Source organism: Chiloscyllium punctatum, chromosome 40 (assembly GCF_047496795.1).
Source record: "Chiloscyllium punctatum isolate Juve2018m chromosome 40, sChiPun1.3, whole genome shotgun sequence".
NCBI lineage: Eukaryota > Metazoa > Chordata > Chondrichthyes > Orectolobiformes > Hemiscylliidae > Chiloscyllium > Chiloscyllium punctatum.
This window is the reverse complement of record NC_092778.1, coordinates 99113-115924: the sequence shown is the minus strand read 5'-3', so window position 1 is coordinate 115924 and position 16812 is coordinate 99113. Positions and strand designations below refer to the sequence as shown.

Below are 16812 nucleotides of genomic sequence, written 5' to 3'. Positions count from 1 at the left end.
GTATGGGGGTGGAAAGGCAATTTCTTTTCTTATTTGGAAATTAATTAGTCAGGCATGTAAAGCAACCTGTCTGACAGTTACACAAAACAATCCTGTCCCAAATGAACTGGCGTTGCTATTACAGCCTCTCCTGCTTGTGTTGTTACTGAGAATGGACCTGGAAATCAAAATGAACAAAACTGTCTTTTAAAAAATGTGATAACCTCAGAATTGCCTGAAGCTAGTTTCTTTTTGGACTTGAAGCTGAATTCTCTCTACATTATCACAGAACCTTGTTGCATAGAAAGAGGCCATATGGTCTATCATGCCAGACTCTTTGAAAGAGCTATCCCATTATTACCACTTCCCTGTGTATCCCCATTCCTCTGTCATTTGTTGATCCTTTTGAGGTATTTTCCAATTCTCTTTAGATGGCTCCTATTATACCTGCTTCAAGTAACACATTCCAGACCAAAGCTTGCTGCATGAACTTCCTTATCCCTATTCCTTTCTTTTGTCAATTTTGTTAAATTTAGATAGTGACCCTCCTCTTAGTGGGAATGATTTTTCTTTATTTATCAAAGCCACTCACATGGGTGGCTCAGTGGTTAGTGCTGCTGCCTCACAGCACCAGGGTCTCAGGTTCGATTCTAGCCTTGGGTGACTGTGTGGAGTCTGCATGTTCTCCCCATGTCTGCGTGGGTTTCCTCCCAACAATATGCAGGTTAGGTGAATTGGCTATGCTAAATTGCCCCTGGTGTTAGGTGCATTAATCAAGGGGGAAATGGGTCTGGGTGGGTTACTCTTTGGAGGGCCGATTTGGACTGTAGGGAATCTAATCAATTTTGAAAACCACTATTTAAACTCCCTTTTGAAAGAGAATAATCCCAATGATAAATGATGGACTTTGTTTCTGGTCTGCTCGATATTCCTTGCCAGATATTCTTAACTGATCTGTTGTCGGAGTATGCAGAGTTTGTGGATGGAGATGGATAGAGTGGATCAGCTCAATGGTGAGGCACAGTACAAAACTTGCACAAAGACTTCCTCCCTCTCCTGAGCACAAAATAAAACCTCACCCAATGATCTAAACAAATAATCAACTGGAGATAATGTGCAAGATGGGAATTAATCACTTCTTTGAGAGAGGAGCTAACACTGAGACACACGTGAACTTTATTGTAATAGATAAAAGTAATATGTTCTTGATTTTAAATCAAATATTTATCTTTACAAATAGCACCATGGGAAAACAATGCCAACCTCCGGTCTTTTTAGTTTGCCCTTGCAAGTTGTTTCTATTCAAATAATTACTTAATGCCCTCTTGAATGACTCGATTGAACCTGCTTCTACCACATTTCTGAGATGTGCATTCCAGACCGAAACTACTTGTGTGAAGAGATTTTTTCACACATCACATTTAGTTACATTGTCAGAGTCAAACATGGAAGAACTTGTTTTGTTGAGACTAAACTAGTTCCAGCTGGGTAATCAGTGGTTTGTTATTGAAACAGTTTGAAACATTATTTATTACTGATTGAATCACAAAGATAAAAGGTAAGTAAAAGGTAAGACTAGTTTCTTGACCTCTGGAATTATTTGTTTTGATTATTGTGATCTACAGGCTCACTCCTTCCTTGCACTACCTCACTCTCTCCATGCTCACCCTACATTGGCTCACGTTTTCCTATACACCCCTCCCCCATGGCTCACCTCTTTCTATACATCCCTCCCCATAGCTCACCTCTCCCCATACACCCCTCCCCCATGGCTCACCCCTCCCCAGACACCCCTCCCCAATGGCTCACCTCACCCTATACACCCCTCCCCCATGGCTCCCCTCTCCCCATACACCCCTCCCCCATGGCTCACCTTGCCCTATACACTCCTCCCCCATGGCTTACCTCTCCCTAAATAACACTCTCCCCCCTCATTGGCTCACCTTAGCCCATAGGTCTCTCTATACTGGCACACCCCTCCCCCAGGGCTCACCTCTCCCTATACACCCCTCCCCCAGGGCTCCCCTCTCCCTATACACCCCTCCCCCAGGGCTCCCCTCTCCCCATACACCCCTCCCCCTTGGCTCCCCTCTCCCCATACACCCCTCCCCCATGGCTCACCTTACCCTATACACCCCTTTCCCATGGCTCACCTCTTCCTATACACCCCTCCCCCTTGGCTCCCCTCTCCCCATACACCCCTCCCCCATGGCTCACCTTTCCCTATACACCCCTTTCCCATGGCTCACCCTATCCTATACACTTCTCCCCCATGGCTTACCTCTCCCTAAATAACACTCTCCCCCCTCATTGGCTCACCTTAGCCCATAGGTCTCTCTATACTGGCTCACCTCTCCCTATACACCTCTCCCCTCGGCTCACCTCTCCCCATACATCCCTCCCCCATAGCTCACCTTACCCTATACACTTCTTTCCCATGGCTCACCTCTTCCTATACATCCCTCCTCCATGGCTCACCTCTTCCTATACACCCCTCCCAGAGGGCTCACCTTTTCCTATACACCACTCCCCCAGGGGTCACCTCTCTCAATACATCCCTCCCCCATGGCTCACCTTACCCTATACACCCCTCCCCCATGGCTCACCTTACCCTATACACCCCTCCCCCATGGCTCACCTTACCCTGTACACCCCTTCCCCATGGCTCACCTCACCCTATACACCCCTTTCCCATGGCTCACCTCTCCCTGTGCACTCCTCCCCCATGTCTCACCTCTTCCTATACACCCCTCCCCCATGGCTCACCTCTCCCTATACACCCCTCTCCCATGGCTCACCTTACCCTATACACCCCTCCCTACACAGGCTCACCTTTCCCTATACACCCCTTCCCCATGGCTCACCTTGCCCTATACACCCCTCCCCCATGGCTTACCTCTCCCTAACCAACACTCTCCACCCCCTCACTGACTCACCTTAGCCTATACGTCTCCCTATACTGGCTCACCTCTCCCTATACACCTCTCCCCCATGGCTCACCACTCCATGCACACCCCTTCCCCACTGCCTCACCTTCCCTATGCACCCCTCCCCCGGCTCACCTTTCCCTATACATCCCTCCCCCATGGCTCACCTCTCCCTATACACCCCTTCCGCACTGGTTCACCTTTCCCTATACCCCCCTACACTCGTTCATTTTGCCCTATACTCCTCCTATACTGCTTCACCTGTCCTTAAGCTCGCCCTACTCTGGCCCATCTGTCCCTATATTCCTCCTACACTGGCTCATATGTCCCTATGCTCACCCTACACTGGCTCCCCCTACACTGGTTCACCTCTCCCTAAGCTCAACCAACACTGACTGGCTCCCCACTCTTCCTGTGCTACATTATTCTACAGCTAAGCAAAAGTATATACAGTACTGCAGTCAAAAACCTTTGCAATGCTGCAGTCAGTGCTTGCAAGACTCCATGGTGGAGATGTCAGGACTGAAACTGCTGTGTATGCGCAAGGTCTCGTAAGTTGGGGGAAGTGTGTCTTGGACATGTGCTCGAGGCAGCTGCAGGGCAGTGTTGAAAGTTGGTGGGTCTTCGTCACTTATGTAGACAGGAGATCCATGAGCTGTATTACTGATGGCTGGAGGGATCTCCTCCTGTTTGTTTTGCCACCACTTGCGTATAGTCTGTATGCATTTCCGGACAATGATCATGAACATATCGATGAAGAACACCTCCACAAACTCGATGATGCAAACAACTGAACAGCTCAACCACAGACCCAGCTGGCCTCCAAAGTTCGACAATAAAGTGACAATCTGGGATGAGAGAGTAGAGATATGAGATTAACTACAGAGATAATGACAGTAGCTTGAACTGGGGGAGCGGAATGTCTGCAAGTTGCAGATGGGGATATCCTGATCAGAACACTGCACTGGCATTTTAAAAAATTCTTTGACAGGATGTGGACTTTATTCACTAGGCAGCATCTGTTTCCCATCACTAATTGCTCTTTTAAAAAGTGCCTTCTTGGAGAACTGCAGTCCATGTGATGTAGGTAAACGCACAGTGCCATTAGGAAGGGAGCTTCAGGATTGTGATCCAACAGTGATCTAGTTCCAAGTCAGGATGGCGAGTGGCTTGGAGGGGAAATTAAAGGTGGTGTCTTCCCAGGCATCTTCTACCCTTGTTCTTCTTGGTGGCACAGTTTGGAAGCTAGGAAGGTGCTTTCAAAGGGCCTTGCTATGTTCCAGCAGTGTATTGTGTAGATTGTATACTGCTGCCACTGCTGGTGGGGAAGGGAGTGAATGTTCCCAGTGGCTGATGGGGAGCCAATCAAATCAGTTGGTTTTTCCTGGATGGTCATAGAGCAGCACAGCATGGAATTAGACCCTTCAGTCCCACTCGTCCATGCTGACCAGATAGCCTCAATCAATCTAGTCCATTTACCAGCTCTTCGCTGTCCCTCTAAACCCTTCCTCTTCATAAAAACATCCAGGTGCCTTTAAAATGTTGTAATTTTACACACACCTAACACTTCTTCTGGCAGCTCATGCCATTCATGCACCACTCTCTGCGTGAAAAAGTTGCCTCTTAGGTCCCTTTTAAATCTTTCCCCTCTCACCCTAAACCTATGCCCTCTAGCTTAAGACACCCCTACCCTGACCATTCACCTTATCCATGCGCCTCTTGAATTCATAAACTTCTATAAGGTCACCCCTTGGGCTCTGATGCTCCAGGGAAAACAGACCCAACCTATTCACCCTCTCCCTTGAGCTCAAGCCCTTCAAACCTGGCAACATCCTTGTAATTCTCTTCTGAACCCTTTCAAATTTCAGATCTTATCTACAGCAGGGAGACCAGAATTGAATGATTATTCTAGAAGTGGCCTCACCATTATCCTGTACGGCTGCAACATGACCTCCCAACTCCTATACTCAATGCACTGACCAATAAGGGAAAGCATACCAAACGCCTCTTAACCACTCTGTCTACCTGCACCCAAGGACTCTCTGTTTGGCAACACTCCCCAGGAACTTACCATTAAGTATATAAGCCCTGCCCTAATTTGCCTTCTCAAAATGCAGTACCTCACATTTAACTAAATTAAACTCCATCTGCCACTCCTTGGCCCATTGATCCCATTGTACTCTGAGGTAACTTTTGCTGCTGTCTACTACACCTCCAATTTTGGTGCCATCTGCAAACCTACTAACCATACCTTCTACATTCAAATACAAATCATTTATATAAATGACAAAAAGTAGTGCACCCAGCACCGATTCTTGCGGAACATTGGCACACTGCTGCTCACAGGCCTCCAGGCTGAAAAGCAAGCCTCCCATACCATCCTTTGAGTTCTATCTTCAAGCCAATTTTGTAACCAAATGGCTAGTTCTCTTGTTGATTATTCTGAATTAGTCCTTGCCTTTCCAAATACATGTAAATCCTGTTCCTCAGAATCCCCTCCAAAAACTTAGTCACCACTGATGTTAGTCTCACTGGTCTATAGTTCCCTGGCTTTTCCTTACCACCTTTCTTAAATAATGGCACCATATTAGACAACCTCCACTCTTCTGGCACCTCTGTGGCTGTCGATGATACAAATATTTCAGCAAGGGTCCCAGCAATTTCTTCCCTAGCTTCTCTGATCAGGTCCTGGGGTTTTATCCACCATTATGCATTTTAAGATGTCCAGCATCTCTTCTTCTGCAATATGGACACTTCTTATAATATCGCTATTTGTTTTCACAAGTTCACTAGCTTGAATATCCTTCTCTAGAGTAAAAACAGATGCAAAATACTAGTTTAGTATCTCACCCATCTTGTGCAGTTCCACATAGGGGTGTCAAAGTTCCTGAGTGTTGTTAGAGCTGCAGCCATTGAAACAAGTAGGAAGTGTTCCATCACACTCCTGAGCTGTCCATTGTAAATGAAGGACAGGCTTTGGGAGTCAGGAGGTAAGTCTTTTGCTCCAGAGTTTCTAGCCTCTGACTGCTTTTGTAGCCACAGTATTTATGAGGCTGGACCAGTTCAGTTCTGTCACTGGTGACTCAGGCTGTTGAAAGTGGAGAATTCACATTCAATAGCATTATCATTGGTGAATTCCCCACTATCAACAGCCTGAGTCACCAGTGACAGAACTGAACTGGTCCAGTCTTAAAAAATATTGTTTGATGACATTGTGAAGTGCATTAGGAATTTTTCATATACATACAATTTGCTGTGTTGAGGTGCCTGTACCACTGAGATGGGAACTGTTACCAATTTTCCAATCACTAAGCCATTGGCAGTGAGCCTGTGCTGTTGTTCATTTCGCTCAGCACAGAATGATGAGCAAACCTGAGACCTTCCTTCTTCATTTGGTTCAGGAAGGCACAATAAGCTTTACAGACCATTATGGAGTCCAGTGGGTAGGTTTCAATACTTACATTATTTGCAGCTATTTCAGAGATGTTCCTCTGATTGAGATCTTTGTAGAAGATGCCCAGATTGGCTAATTCATTCCTATCAAAGAAAGATCATGAAGTCTCAGCACAATCTGTGCCCTCTGTTATATACAGGCCCAATGGACGCAGACATAAAGATGAGAAATATGCTAGATCCCTGTCATTTACTCTTATTGTATGGATTTCCAGTCAAGGAAGAAAGACTTGCATTATTTCCCTATGGGATGTGAGTGTCACTGTCTGGGCCAGCATTTGTTGCCAACCTGACATGCCCTTGATCTGCCTTTCTGAACCACTGCAATCTCTGTTGTACAGGGACACCCACAGTGCTGTTCGGGAGAATGGTGTTAATTTTTATATAGTGAAGTGGAGGAACAGTGATATATTTTCATGTTAGGTTGGTGTGTGAGACTTGGAGTGAAACTTGCAGATTTCCAAATATCAGCTACCCTTGTGCTTCTAAGTGGCAGAGACCCACATGTTTGGAAGTTGCTGACAAAGGAAACTAGGTGATGTGTTGCAATATAATTTGTAACTGGTGCACACTGCCTCCATAGTTCAGTGGTGAAGAGAGTGAATGTTGATGGTAGATTAGATTCCCTACAGTGTGGAAACAGGCCCTTCGGCCCAACAAGTCCACACCGACCCTCCGAAGAGTAACCCACCCAGACCCATTTCCCTCTGACTAATGCACCTAACACTACGGGCAATTTAGCATGGCCAATTCACCTGACCTGCATATCTTTGACTGTGGGAGGAAACCAGAGCACCCGGGAGAAACCCATGCAGACATGGGGAGAATGTGCAAACTCCACACAGTCGCCGTAGGCTGGAATTGAACCTGGGACCCTGGTGCTATAAGGCATTAGTGCTAACCACTGAGCCACAATGCCACCCCTTTGAGGTAGCAATCCACAGGGCTGCTTTGTTTTGGATGGAGTTGAGTTTCTTGAGTATTGTTGGACCTGCACCCATCCAGGCAAGTGATTAAAGTATTCTATCACACTCCTGACTTGTGTCTTATGGATGGTGGACAAATACTGGTGTGACAGGAATTGATTTACTCACTGCACTTATACCTGCAATATTAACCTAGTTGATCCAGTTCAGTTTTTGGTCAGTGGTAAGCTCCAGTGATAGTGGGGATTCATTGATTGCAATGTCAAGGTATGTTGTATATGGTGCCTTAAACAACCTCAGAGTGCCCTAAATTATTTAAAGGTAATGAAGTACTGCTTGAAGTGCAAATATTACTGTTAAGAAGGGAAATCAATTCCCATTCATTCCCATTGCATATAATCCCAATGGATAAACTTCCTTCCCATCTGTTTGTTGAATATTTAGTGTCAGGAGTTTCTGCTGAGCACTACAAACACTTGGCTAATTTTATAGGCATATGTGAGTGTAACTATGTGATAGTATGTGTAGGATAGCGTGTGCGCACATGTGCGTGTGTGTGTGTGTGTGTGAGAGAGATTATGTGAGTAATAATACGTGAGTGAGTGTGTATGAGAAATAGAGTGTGAGTGAGATAGAGCGTGAGTTAGAGTGTGAAAATGTGAGCGTGTATGTGTAAGTAAGAGAGTTTGTGAGAGAGAGAGTGATAGAGAGAGAGTGTGAATAAGAAATATGATTCAGATGAGGAATTAGAGGGAAGGTCCATTTTGTGTTGTGCAACGCAGCTCCCTCAGGAAATTTGGACAAGTTAACAACTTAGAGCTTACTTTCTTAAAGTTCTGTTTCCATGGAGCCCTTTTTCCCAACTCAGAAGACGAAGAGTCCACTCCTATTTGAAGAAGGACAATGGAGTAAAATAACGTCATCATCACATTCAGCCAAGCATTAGCTCAATACCGCCTTCTGAATTGCTCTCCTTTCTCTCGCTTATGTGTTTGTTTGCATGCCTGGGTCTGTGTGTATCTTTGTTATAGATTTGCATGCATTTTGAGCTGTATGTTTATGTTTAAGTGTCTGAGTAAGTCAGGATGTGAGAGAGATTGTGGGCAATTGAATATCTATTTGTTTATGTTTGATTGCGAATGAATGTTTTGTTGGTACCTGTTCAACTAGACTGCTAAACAATGCTTTCTTTTAAACTCATTTCTCATTCAATACAATCCAATAATAAATGAATAAGCCAGGTCCCAGAGAATTAATACATCTCACCTCAGATGCTGATGAAGGCCACTGAGCAACACTCATGGTCATTGTCCATTCCTTGGAACTGTGGAAAGACCACACAAAGTATTATCTGAGTGAGTCAGAAACTAATAAAAAGAAAAATAGATAAATTTATCTGGATGCTGACTCTGCACTGGCAGAAACAACATCTAACCAGATATCAAAACAAGAACAGTATTGAACTGAACAATAGTTGCAGACAGCATTCTTTACTGAAAACAAAAATGCTGGAGATCATAGTGGGTCATCTAGACTCGAAATGTTAGCTTGCTTTCTCTCCATGGATGTTGCCTGACTCACTGTGATCTCCAGCATTTTTTGATTTCAGTACAGATTCTAGAATTTGCAGTAATTTGCTCCAGCATTCTTTACTAAATATTTGGACAGTCTGATAATCTAAATATCAAGGGGGAGATACATTTCTCTGTATTGAGTGCTGAGGAGGAACAGTGTTGTAACTGCAATGGGGAATATTTGCACTTCTGTATCTTTCATGTGTCTGTCCAGTCTCTCACAGTTGGGAAAGATTGTCAGGTTTTGAGCCTCAGGAACTTACTGACAGGCAGGTCGACAGGTCTTCTGGCAAACCAACTGCTCCTGAATAAACTGGCTGTGCAGCCTGTAATAGCAGAAAACTGTGGGAAAACAAAAGCAGTTTCTTAAACAGTCACATGTACAATGATATTCTTGCTTGCTATAAATATAGAGTTAAGTCTATATAATTTAAGATTCTCACTACACCTGTGTGAAGAAGTGCTTCCTTATTTCAATTTTGAAGTTGACCAAATTTTAATTTGAAGATTATTAACCCTAGTTCTGGACTATTTCACCCAGTCCTCCTGCTCTCCCCCAAATATACAAAATAACTTCTCCAGTCATACGTTTCGATACCAACCATCAGTGACTTGTGAATGGGGCAGACTTCTGCCACCAATCCTCTTTTCTACTATTTCAAAATTAACAATTTAGCCTCTCAGGGACATTGTCGAGAAAATCAAAATTTCTAAGGAAACTTCAAATTTAAATTAGAATATCATTTTATGGGATGATGACTGAACCCAGCCCCATTGGTGACCACTAATTGCAGAAGAATTTTCTTTCTGAGTAATTAGACATTAGTAGATTAGTTAGCTACTGATGTGGCACTGTAACAAAAAGTCTAAAGGTAAACAGAAACTTAACAAAATTAAACCGAGGGCCTTGATGATGGCCTTCATGCTCATGCAAAGCCCACTGATCAGCAAAGAGTCCTTCTTTCTATACTAAGTCTAAGAGGTACCAAATTAGCAGTGGTAGAGTACAAAACATTATTGAGTCTTAGCAAGAGGAGGAACAAGAAGATGTAACTTATTGCATTCTAGCAATGGATACAAGGTACATGGACAATTAGGTACAATCACAAAGGGTATTAGGAGTCAGAGATGATGTGTCTGCTGCCATCAGAACCTAATGCTGGATTGCTTCTTCTCCATCTTATGGCTATGTGTCATCATCAGATTGGCTGGAAATGATTGCAGCTTCAACATGAATCTTTTCAGAATCGTTACCTTTTACCAAATCTCTGGTTAAATCCTGCAACAATTTTAAATACCCCTCACCCTTTCTCCAAACATCCTGCCGGATATTCTTCCCCTAATCATTAGTTTCAAAAGGAATGAGTCAGCAATTCAATTTGTGACTGTTTGTGTGGACCTTGTTATTGCTCAGAATGACCATCGTATCCAAATACTTAGAGGCTACAATATTTCAAAGGGATTCTCTATATGATCATCTTTGGCTGGGATAAAATTCTACCCAAGTGAAAAAAATCTACAGACCGGGGAAGTGTGAACTCACTCCATCCTGGGTAGGTTTTGTAGTTACAATACTCTGCTTTCACTGGTAATGGCTTCTCATAGTGGCCACAGCCACACCTACGAATCATCTCCATCTGAAAACACGAGTGCAGGCACATCTGTGTGCAAATCAGAAAATAAGCCATAGGTTAAGGTGCAATCTTTATCCTTAATCATTAGGTCTATTTTGCCTTTTATTTTCCAAAAATTATATGATTGGCCAAAAATACATGACAAAACATTTTAATTTGAACATTACATATTTTCAAGAAACTTGTTCCCATACAGCATGTTCCACTTGATACAGTTGTAATAGACTTAATATTTACAAAACATATACTTTGTCAGATATACAGCCAAGGATGATAATATTTCAAATTGGGAATTACAGAAGTGTAATAGATATAAACTCGCAGCGTGGGTTGGTACCTGGGACTTCGATGTTGTGGCTATTACGGAGACGTGGCTAGATCAGGGACAGGATTGGCTGTTGCAGGTTCCAGGGTTTAAATGTTTTAGTAGGGTCAGAGGTGGGGGTAAAAGAGGGGGGGGTGTGGCTTTGCTTGTCAAAGATAGTATTACAGCGGTGGAAAGGAAGATGGACGAAGATTTGTCATCTGAGGTAGTTTGGGTTGAGGTTAGGAATAGGAGAGGTGAGGTCACCCTGTTAGGAGTCTTTTACAGGCCTCCTAATAGTCCTAGAATCGTTGAAGAAAGGATTGCGAAGATGATTCAGGAGAAGAGTGACAGTAATAGGGTGATTGTTATGGGAGACTTTAACTTTCCTGATATTGATTGGGAAAGCTATAGCTCCAGTTCGTTAGATGGGTCAGTGTTTGTGCAATGTGTGCAGGAGAGTTTCCTGACACAATATGTAGATAAGCCAACAAGAGGTGAGGCCATACTGGATTTGGTTCTGGGTAACGAACCAGGCCAGGTATTAGAACTAGAGGTAGGTGAGCACTTTGGGGACAGTGACCACAATTCGGTGATTTTTACTCTAGTGATGGAGAGGGATAAGTGTGTACTACAGGGCAAGAGTTATAGCTGGGGGCAGGGAAATTATGATGCGTTGAGGCATGATTTAGGATGTGTGGATTGGAAAAGTAGATTCCAAGGCAAGAGCGTAATTGATATGTGGAACTTGTTCAAGGAGCAACTATTGAGTGTCCTTGATAAGTACGTACCTATCAGGCAGGGAGGAAAGGGTCGTGTGAGGGAGCCGTGGTTTAATAAGGAGTTGGAATCCCTTGTTAAATGGAAGAGGGCGGCCTTTGTAAAGATGAGGCGTGAAGGTTCAATAGGGGCGATTGAGAGTTATAAGGTAGCCCGGAAGGACCTGAAGAGAGAGCTAAGAGCAGCAAGGAGGGGACATGAAAGGTCCTTAGTGGGTAGGATTAGGGAAAACCCTAAGGCTTTCTATAGGTATGTTAGGAATAAAAGAATGACTAGGGAAGGAATAGGTCCAATCAAGGATAGTAATGGGAAGTTGCGTGTGGAGGCTGAAGAGATTGGGGAGGTGCTGAATGAATACTTTTCGTCAGTATTCACTCAGGAACAGGACATTGTTGTCGATATGAATACTGGGGCACGAATAAGTAGAATGGATGGCTTTGAGATATGTAGAGAAGAGGTGTTGGAAATTCTGGCAAGGGTGAAAATAGCTAAGTCCCCTGGGCCTGATGGCATTTATCCTAGGATTCTCTGGGAAGCAAGGGAGGAGATTGCAGAGCCATTGGCCTTGATTTTTGTGTCCTCTTTGTCGACAGGAGTAGTGCCAGAGGACTGGAGGCTAGCAAACGTGGTTCCCTTGTTCAAGAAGGGGAGTAGGGATAATCCTAGTAACTATAGGCCAGTGAGTCTCACTTCTGTTGTGGGCAAAGTCTTAGAGAGAATTGTAAGGGATAGGATTTATGAACATTTGGATAGGAATAATGTGATCAAGGATAGTCAGCATGGTTTTGTGAAGGGCAGGTCGTGCCTCACAAACCTTATTGAATTCTTTGAGAAGGTGACTAAGGAGGTAGATGAGGGGAAAGCGGTAGATGTGGTATATATGGATTTTAGTAAGGCGTTTGATAAGGTCCCCCATGGTAGGCTACTGCAGAAAATACAGAGATATGGCATTGAGGGTGAGTTGGAGGTTTGGATTAGGAATTGGCTCTCTGGAAGAAGACAGAGGGTAGTAGTTGATGGCAAAGGTTCATCTTGGAGTGCCGTCACTAGCGGTGTTCCGCAAGGATCTGTTTTGGGACCATTGCTGTTCGTCATTTTTATAAATGACCTGGAGGAAGGGTTAGAAGGTTGGGTGAGCAAGTTTGCGGATGATACGAAAGTCGGTGGAGTTGTTGACAGTGAGGAAGGATATGGCAGGTTACAACGGGATATAGAGAAGCTGCAGAGCTGGGCAGAAAGGTGGCAAATGGAGTTCAATGTAGCTAAGTGTGAAGTGATTCACTTTGGTAAGAGTAATAAAAAGATGGATTACTGGGCTAATGGTAGACTACTTGGTAGTGTGGAAGAGCAGAGGGATCTTGGTGTCCATGTACACAGATCTCTGAAAGTTGCCACCCAGGTAAATAGTGCAGTGAAGAAGGCATATGGCGTACTGGCTTTTATTGGTAGAGGAATTGAGTTCCGGAGTCCTGAGGTCATGCTGCAGTTGTATAAGACTCTGGTGCGGCCGCATCTGGAATATTGTGTGCAGTTTTGGTCGCCATACTATAGGAAGGATGTGGAGGCACTGGAACGGGTGCAGAGGAAGTTTACCAGGATGTTGCCTGGTATGGTAGGAAGATCCTATGAGGAAAGGCTGAGGCACTTGGGGTTGTTTTCATTGGAGAAAAGAAGGTTTAGGGGTGATTTGATAGAGGTGTACAAGATGATTAGGAGGTTAGATAGGGTTGACAGTGAGAACCTTTTTCCACGTATGGAGTCAGCTATGACAAGGGGGCATAGCTTTAAATTAAGGGGGGGGTAGATATAGGACTGATGTTAGGGGTAGGTTCTTCACTCAGCGAGTCGTAAGTTCATGGAATGCCCTGCCAGTAGCAGTAGTGGACTCTCCCTCTTTATGGGTATTTAAGCGGGCATTGGATAGGTATATGGAGGATAGTGGGTTAGTGTAGGTTAGGTGGGCTTTGATCGGCGCAACATCGAGGGCCGAAGGGCCTGTACTGCGCTGTATTCTTCTATGTTCTATGTTCTATGTCCTATATAGACAACAGCACAGATACTTTAATGGTCAAATTGATATTGGGGCAGCACAGGCTAGAGTTATACTTTGGAATCATATGGAATTGCCGATGTAGCTGATTGTATGGAGGTTATCTGGGAAATTGAACTTTCTGATGGGCAACTCCTCTTCATCTAGAACCATCCATAAAATTACATTTATAGAATTTGGAATTATGACTTTCTTAAGCTTAATAATTAACCAGGAAAAAGATTAAAAACTCATTATAGCTCCTTGGTAACTATTAAACGGAACCCTGACTCATCACTGATGACCCCCATGTACATCCTCCTCCTACTGCATGCCTTACATCTTCCAGGCCATTGACAACATCTCCCCCATAATAATGCAGCCCCTTCCTCCTGCTGGACCTGACACTCCCCTGCACCCCCCACACCGTTGCTGGCCTACCCTTCTGAAACTGATGACTTTGCCCCACTCTTGGCTCCAATACCCATGACTTGACTGGACAATGGCCTAACATCAACACCCTCCCCCCCTCATCCAGGACCTGACAAACCCCTGACCTGAGCCAACGCACCCCTCTACCACAGGTTTGATTGCTTCCCTGGATGTTATTCTACCTATGTCATGCGCTGACACCCTCAGAACAAACACCTTCTTCCTTCCCATCCCCAGTGGTGGACCCCAGGCCCAGCTACACCGTCCACTTGGATCTGCCCAACATACCTCCCCAAACCACCCTTGGATCTGACAATCTCTGACATCAATAGTTCTCGCTCCATTTCTGTCCCTCTGCTGGCCTGATCTGCCCTGGAACAAAGACACACCCACACTCCTGCCTTTGAACCCCTCTCAGATGTGTTTCACCTATCAAATCTATCCATGTTACTGCTGCTAGACCTGACATGCCCTCAATCTCTGATGTACCCTAAGGACACATTCACTTACCTGGCAACCTGATTTCCCACCTCCACTAAGGTAACACCCTTACCTTTACCATGCATACTTATTCCATCACAGGAGCTGGCAAAGTGATTTACTGTGATACTAATGTCCTCCTTCTCCTCACTCTGTTGGTTAATGAGAGCGATGTTGCCTTACCTCATGGATTCAGACACACTGCTAGTCTTGTACACCTCCAGCATGTCTTGGCCAAGCAAGTCTAGTAAAAATGAATACAGCTCATCTAGTAAGTCATCGCTCTTGTGACTTTTGGCTTTATCAAAATACTCATTTGTCTTACTCTTCCAGAGTTAGCAGCTTGTCCATTTTCTCCCACAAGCTGCTCTCCAAGACCTTTGGGATCAAGGACTGGAATACCGGGAGAATGTGCTGTCTGGGATTTATGTTAAAGGGAATCCTCAAAATGTCAGACTGTGGTGACATTAAACAGCCATCATCTTCCTTCAGAAAGAATCTGCTAATCATAGCACGCTCCTTATGTCCCTTCTGAAAAAAGAAACACAAATTTGTCCTTGCCTGTACCATGGAGCAGACTTTGGACTGGAAGATAATTTTTAAATCCTCTGAATCGAATAACAGGCCTAGTCTTTGCTTCTTGGAGATTCTCTTTGACATTGATTCCCATTGACTTCGTCCAGAGAATATTTTGCATGATTTTCTGGAGTTGGCACCTAATGATTTCTTTCTACACCATTACAATTCTGTCATTCTGTGATTCCCTTGGTTTCTCTATCATCTTCTGAAAACCTTTGAAGGTGAAGAACCTCTTCAGGTTCACTTTGACTGCTTCCCACCAATGTCCTGAGATTCAAAGGGGGTTTCATGGCTTTCCAAACATTGAAATCCTCTTAAGTTCTCGAATGTTTTCTTGGGTCAGCAGACTCACATTCAGTTTCTATGTCCATCGGCTAACTGTCTAGTCTTACTGTATGTGGCAGTCAGCCAGTAGGAGGCAGTGGTCAGAGAAGAACATTTGTCTGATACTGGTGGATCTGAGCCTTAAAGCACAGGACACACACAGATAATATTATCTTGACCAGGTCAGTCTGTACTATAGTCCATTTACAAGCTTGCTGAAGACATGCAACTTGTCACTATTCTTTCCATTGTTTCCATCAGTAGTCTAGTCATGATATCCAATGTGCTGTCGGCCCTGCTGGATCATCCAACGGCAACAAAGATGATGCAGTTGAAGTCACTTTTCAGAATGACCAGTCTGGACATTGGCAGAAGCGATTGGAGGTGCTGAAGTGTGACCAGCTGCTTGCTATTTTGAGCTGTGAAATACTTGTTAGGAACCAGAGTGCAGGATTTGAGGAGTTATGAGGAGGCATCTATCCATCTTGTCCTTAATTTTGGAGATGGTGAATGTGTATTGCTAGAGCAGAATACATACAGCAGAGGTACCAGATTGATGGCATCTTCGACCACCATTTTGATTATTAGATGTAGGAGCAAAGAGCTGTATCACATCCTACTGCAGAAGCAGCTTGTCAGCTTTAGTCTTGGCCAGGTAATTCAAAGTTGAAACACATTGCCGAATAGGCATATTACTATGCATGTTAACTGATGTCATCTGAACAACCATTTTTAAAAATGTCACTTACCATTACCATTTGTCTTTTATAATTGCAGTCATCTTCTGTACTCCCAGAGTGGTCACAAATTATTTCACTTTTTGTGAGTCGAGGAAGCCATTCTGGTCTGCCCCATTTGTCCAGTCCAGATGGCATTGTTTGGTCCATGCAAAGTTTGGATTATTCCCTATTGACTGTTCTCCTCCCATATTAGTTCCCCTTTGAGGGCATTGCTGCTCCCTGCTTCCCCGAGCTGAGAATTTTACTGCTCCAGAGTGAGGATGTGCTTGTCTCTCTGCTTTGTGGTTCGTGCATGTTTCCCATTTCACTGTCCACAATGGATTGTGCCTCGGTGTTGCCTCCAGTTCCCTACAGCATTGTGACTCCTTCTCAAGTGTCATCCTTCCCTTTCCTTATCTAAAAAGCACCAGTACTTGTTGTCTGTGTTGTAAGGGTGTGGTTTGTTGCTGGTGGTTTGAGATGTGAACAAAGATAGGTAGAGGGACAGGTAGTGTTGAGGAACTGACGAGGCTGCAGAAGGACTTGGAAAGGCTAGGACAGTGGGTAAAGAAGTAGCAGATGGAAAACAGTGTGGGAAAATGTGAAGTTATGCACTTTGATCGAAGAATTGAAGCATTGTCTATTTTGTAAATGGGGAAACACTTTGGACAT

General features: G+C 44.2%; 1 protein-coding gene across 1 annotated transcript in view; it reads right to left on the bottom strand.

Moving 5' to 3' along the window:
• Window positions 1–3078: 3078 nt before the first annotated feature.
• The window catches only part of LOC140464259 (epithelial sodium channel subunit gamma-like), a 39962-nt gene continuing 26228 nt past the window's right edge, over window positions 3079–16812 (bottom strand). The window contains exons 8-13 of the mRNA XM_072559093.1: window positions 10403–10520; window positions 9123–9201; window positions 8552–8609; window positions 8110–8171; window positions 6368–6443; window positions 3079–3754 (exon numbers count right to left, since the gene is read on the bottom strand). Coding sequence (XP_072415194.1) covers window positions 3392–3754; window positions 6368–6443; window positions 8110–8171; window positions 8552–8609; window positions 9123–9201; window positions 10403–10520 — 756 coding nt within the window. The 3' untranslated portion in view covers window positions 3079–3391. The remainder of the gene's footprint in view (window positions 3755–6367; window positions 6444–8109; window positions 8172–8551; window positions 8610–9122; window positions 9202–10402; window positions 10521–16812) is intronic.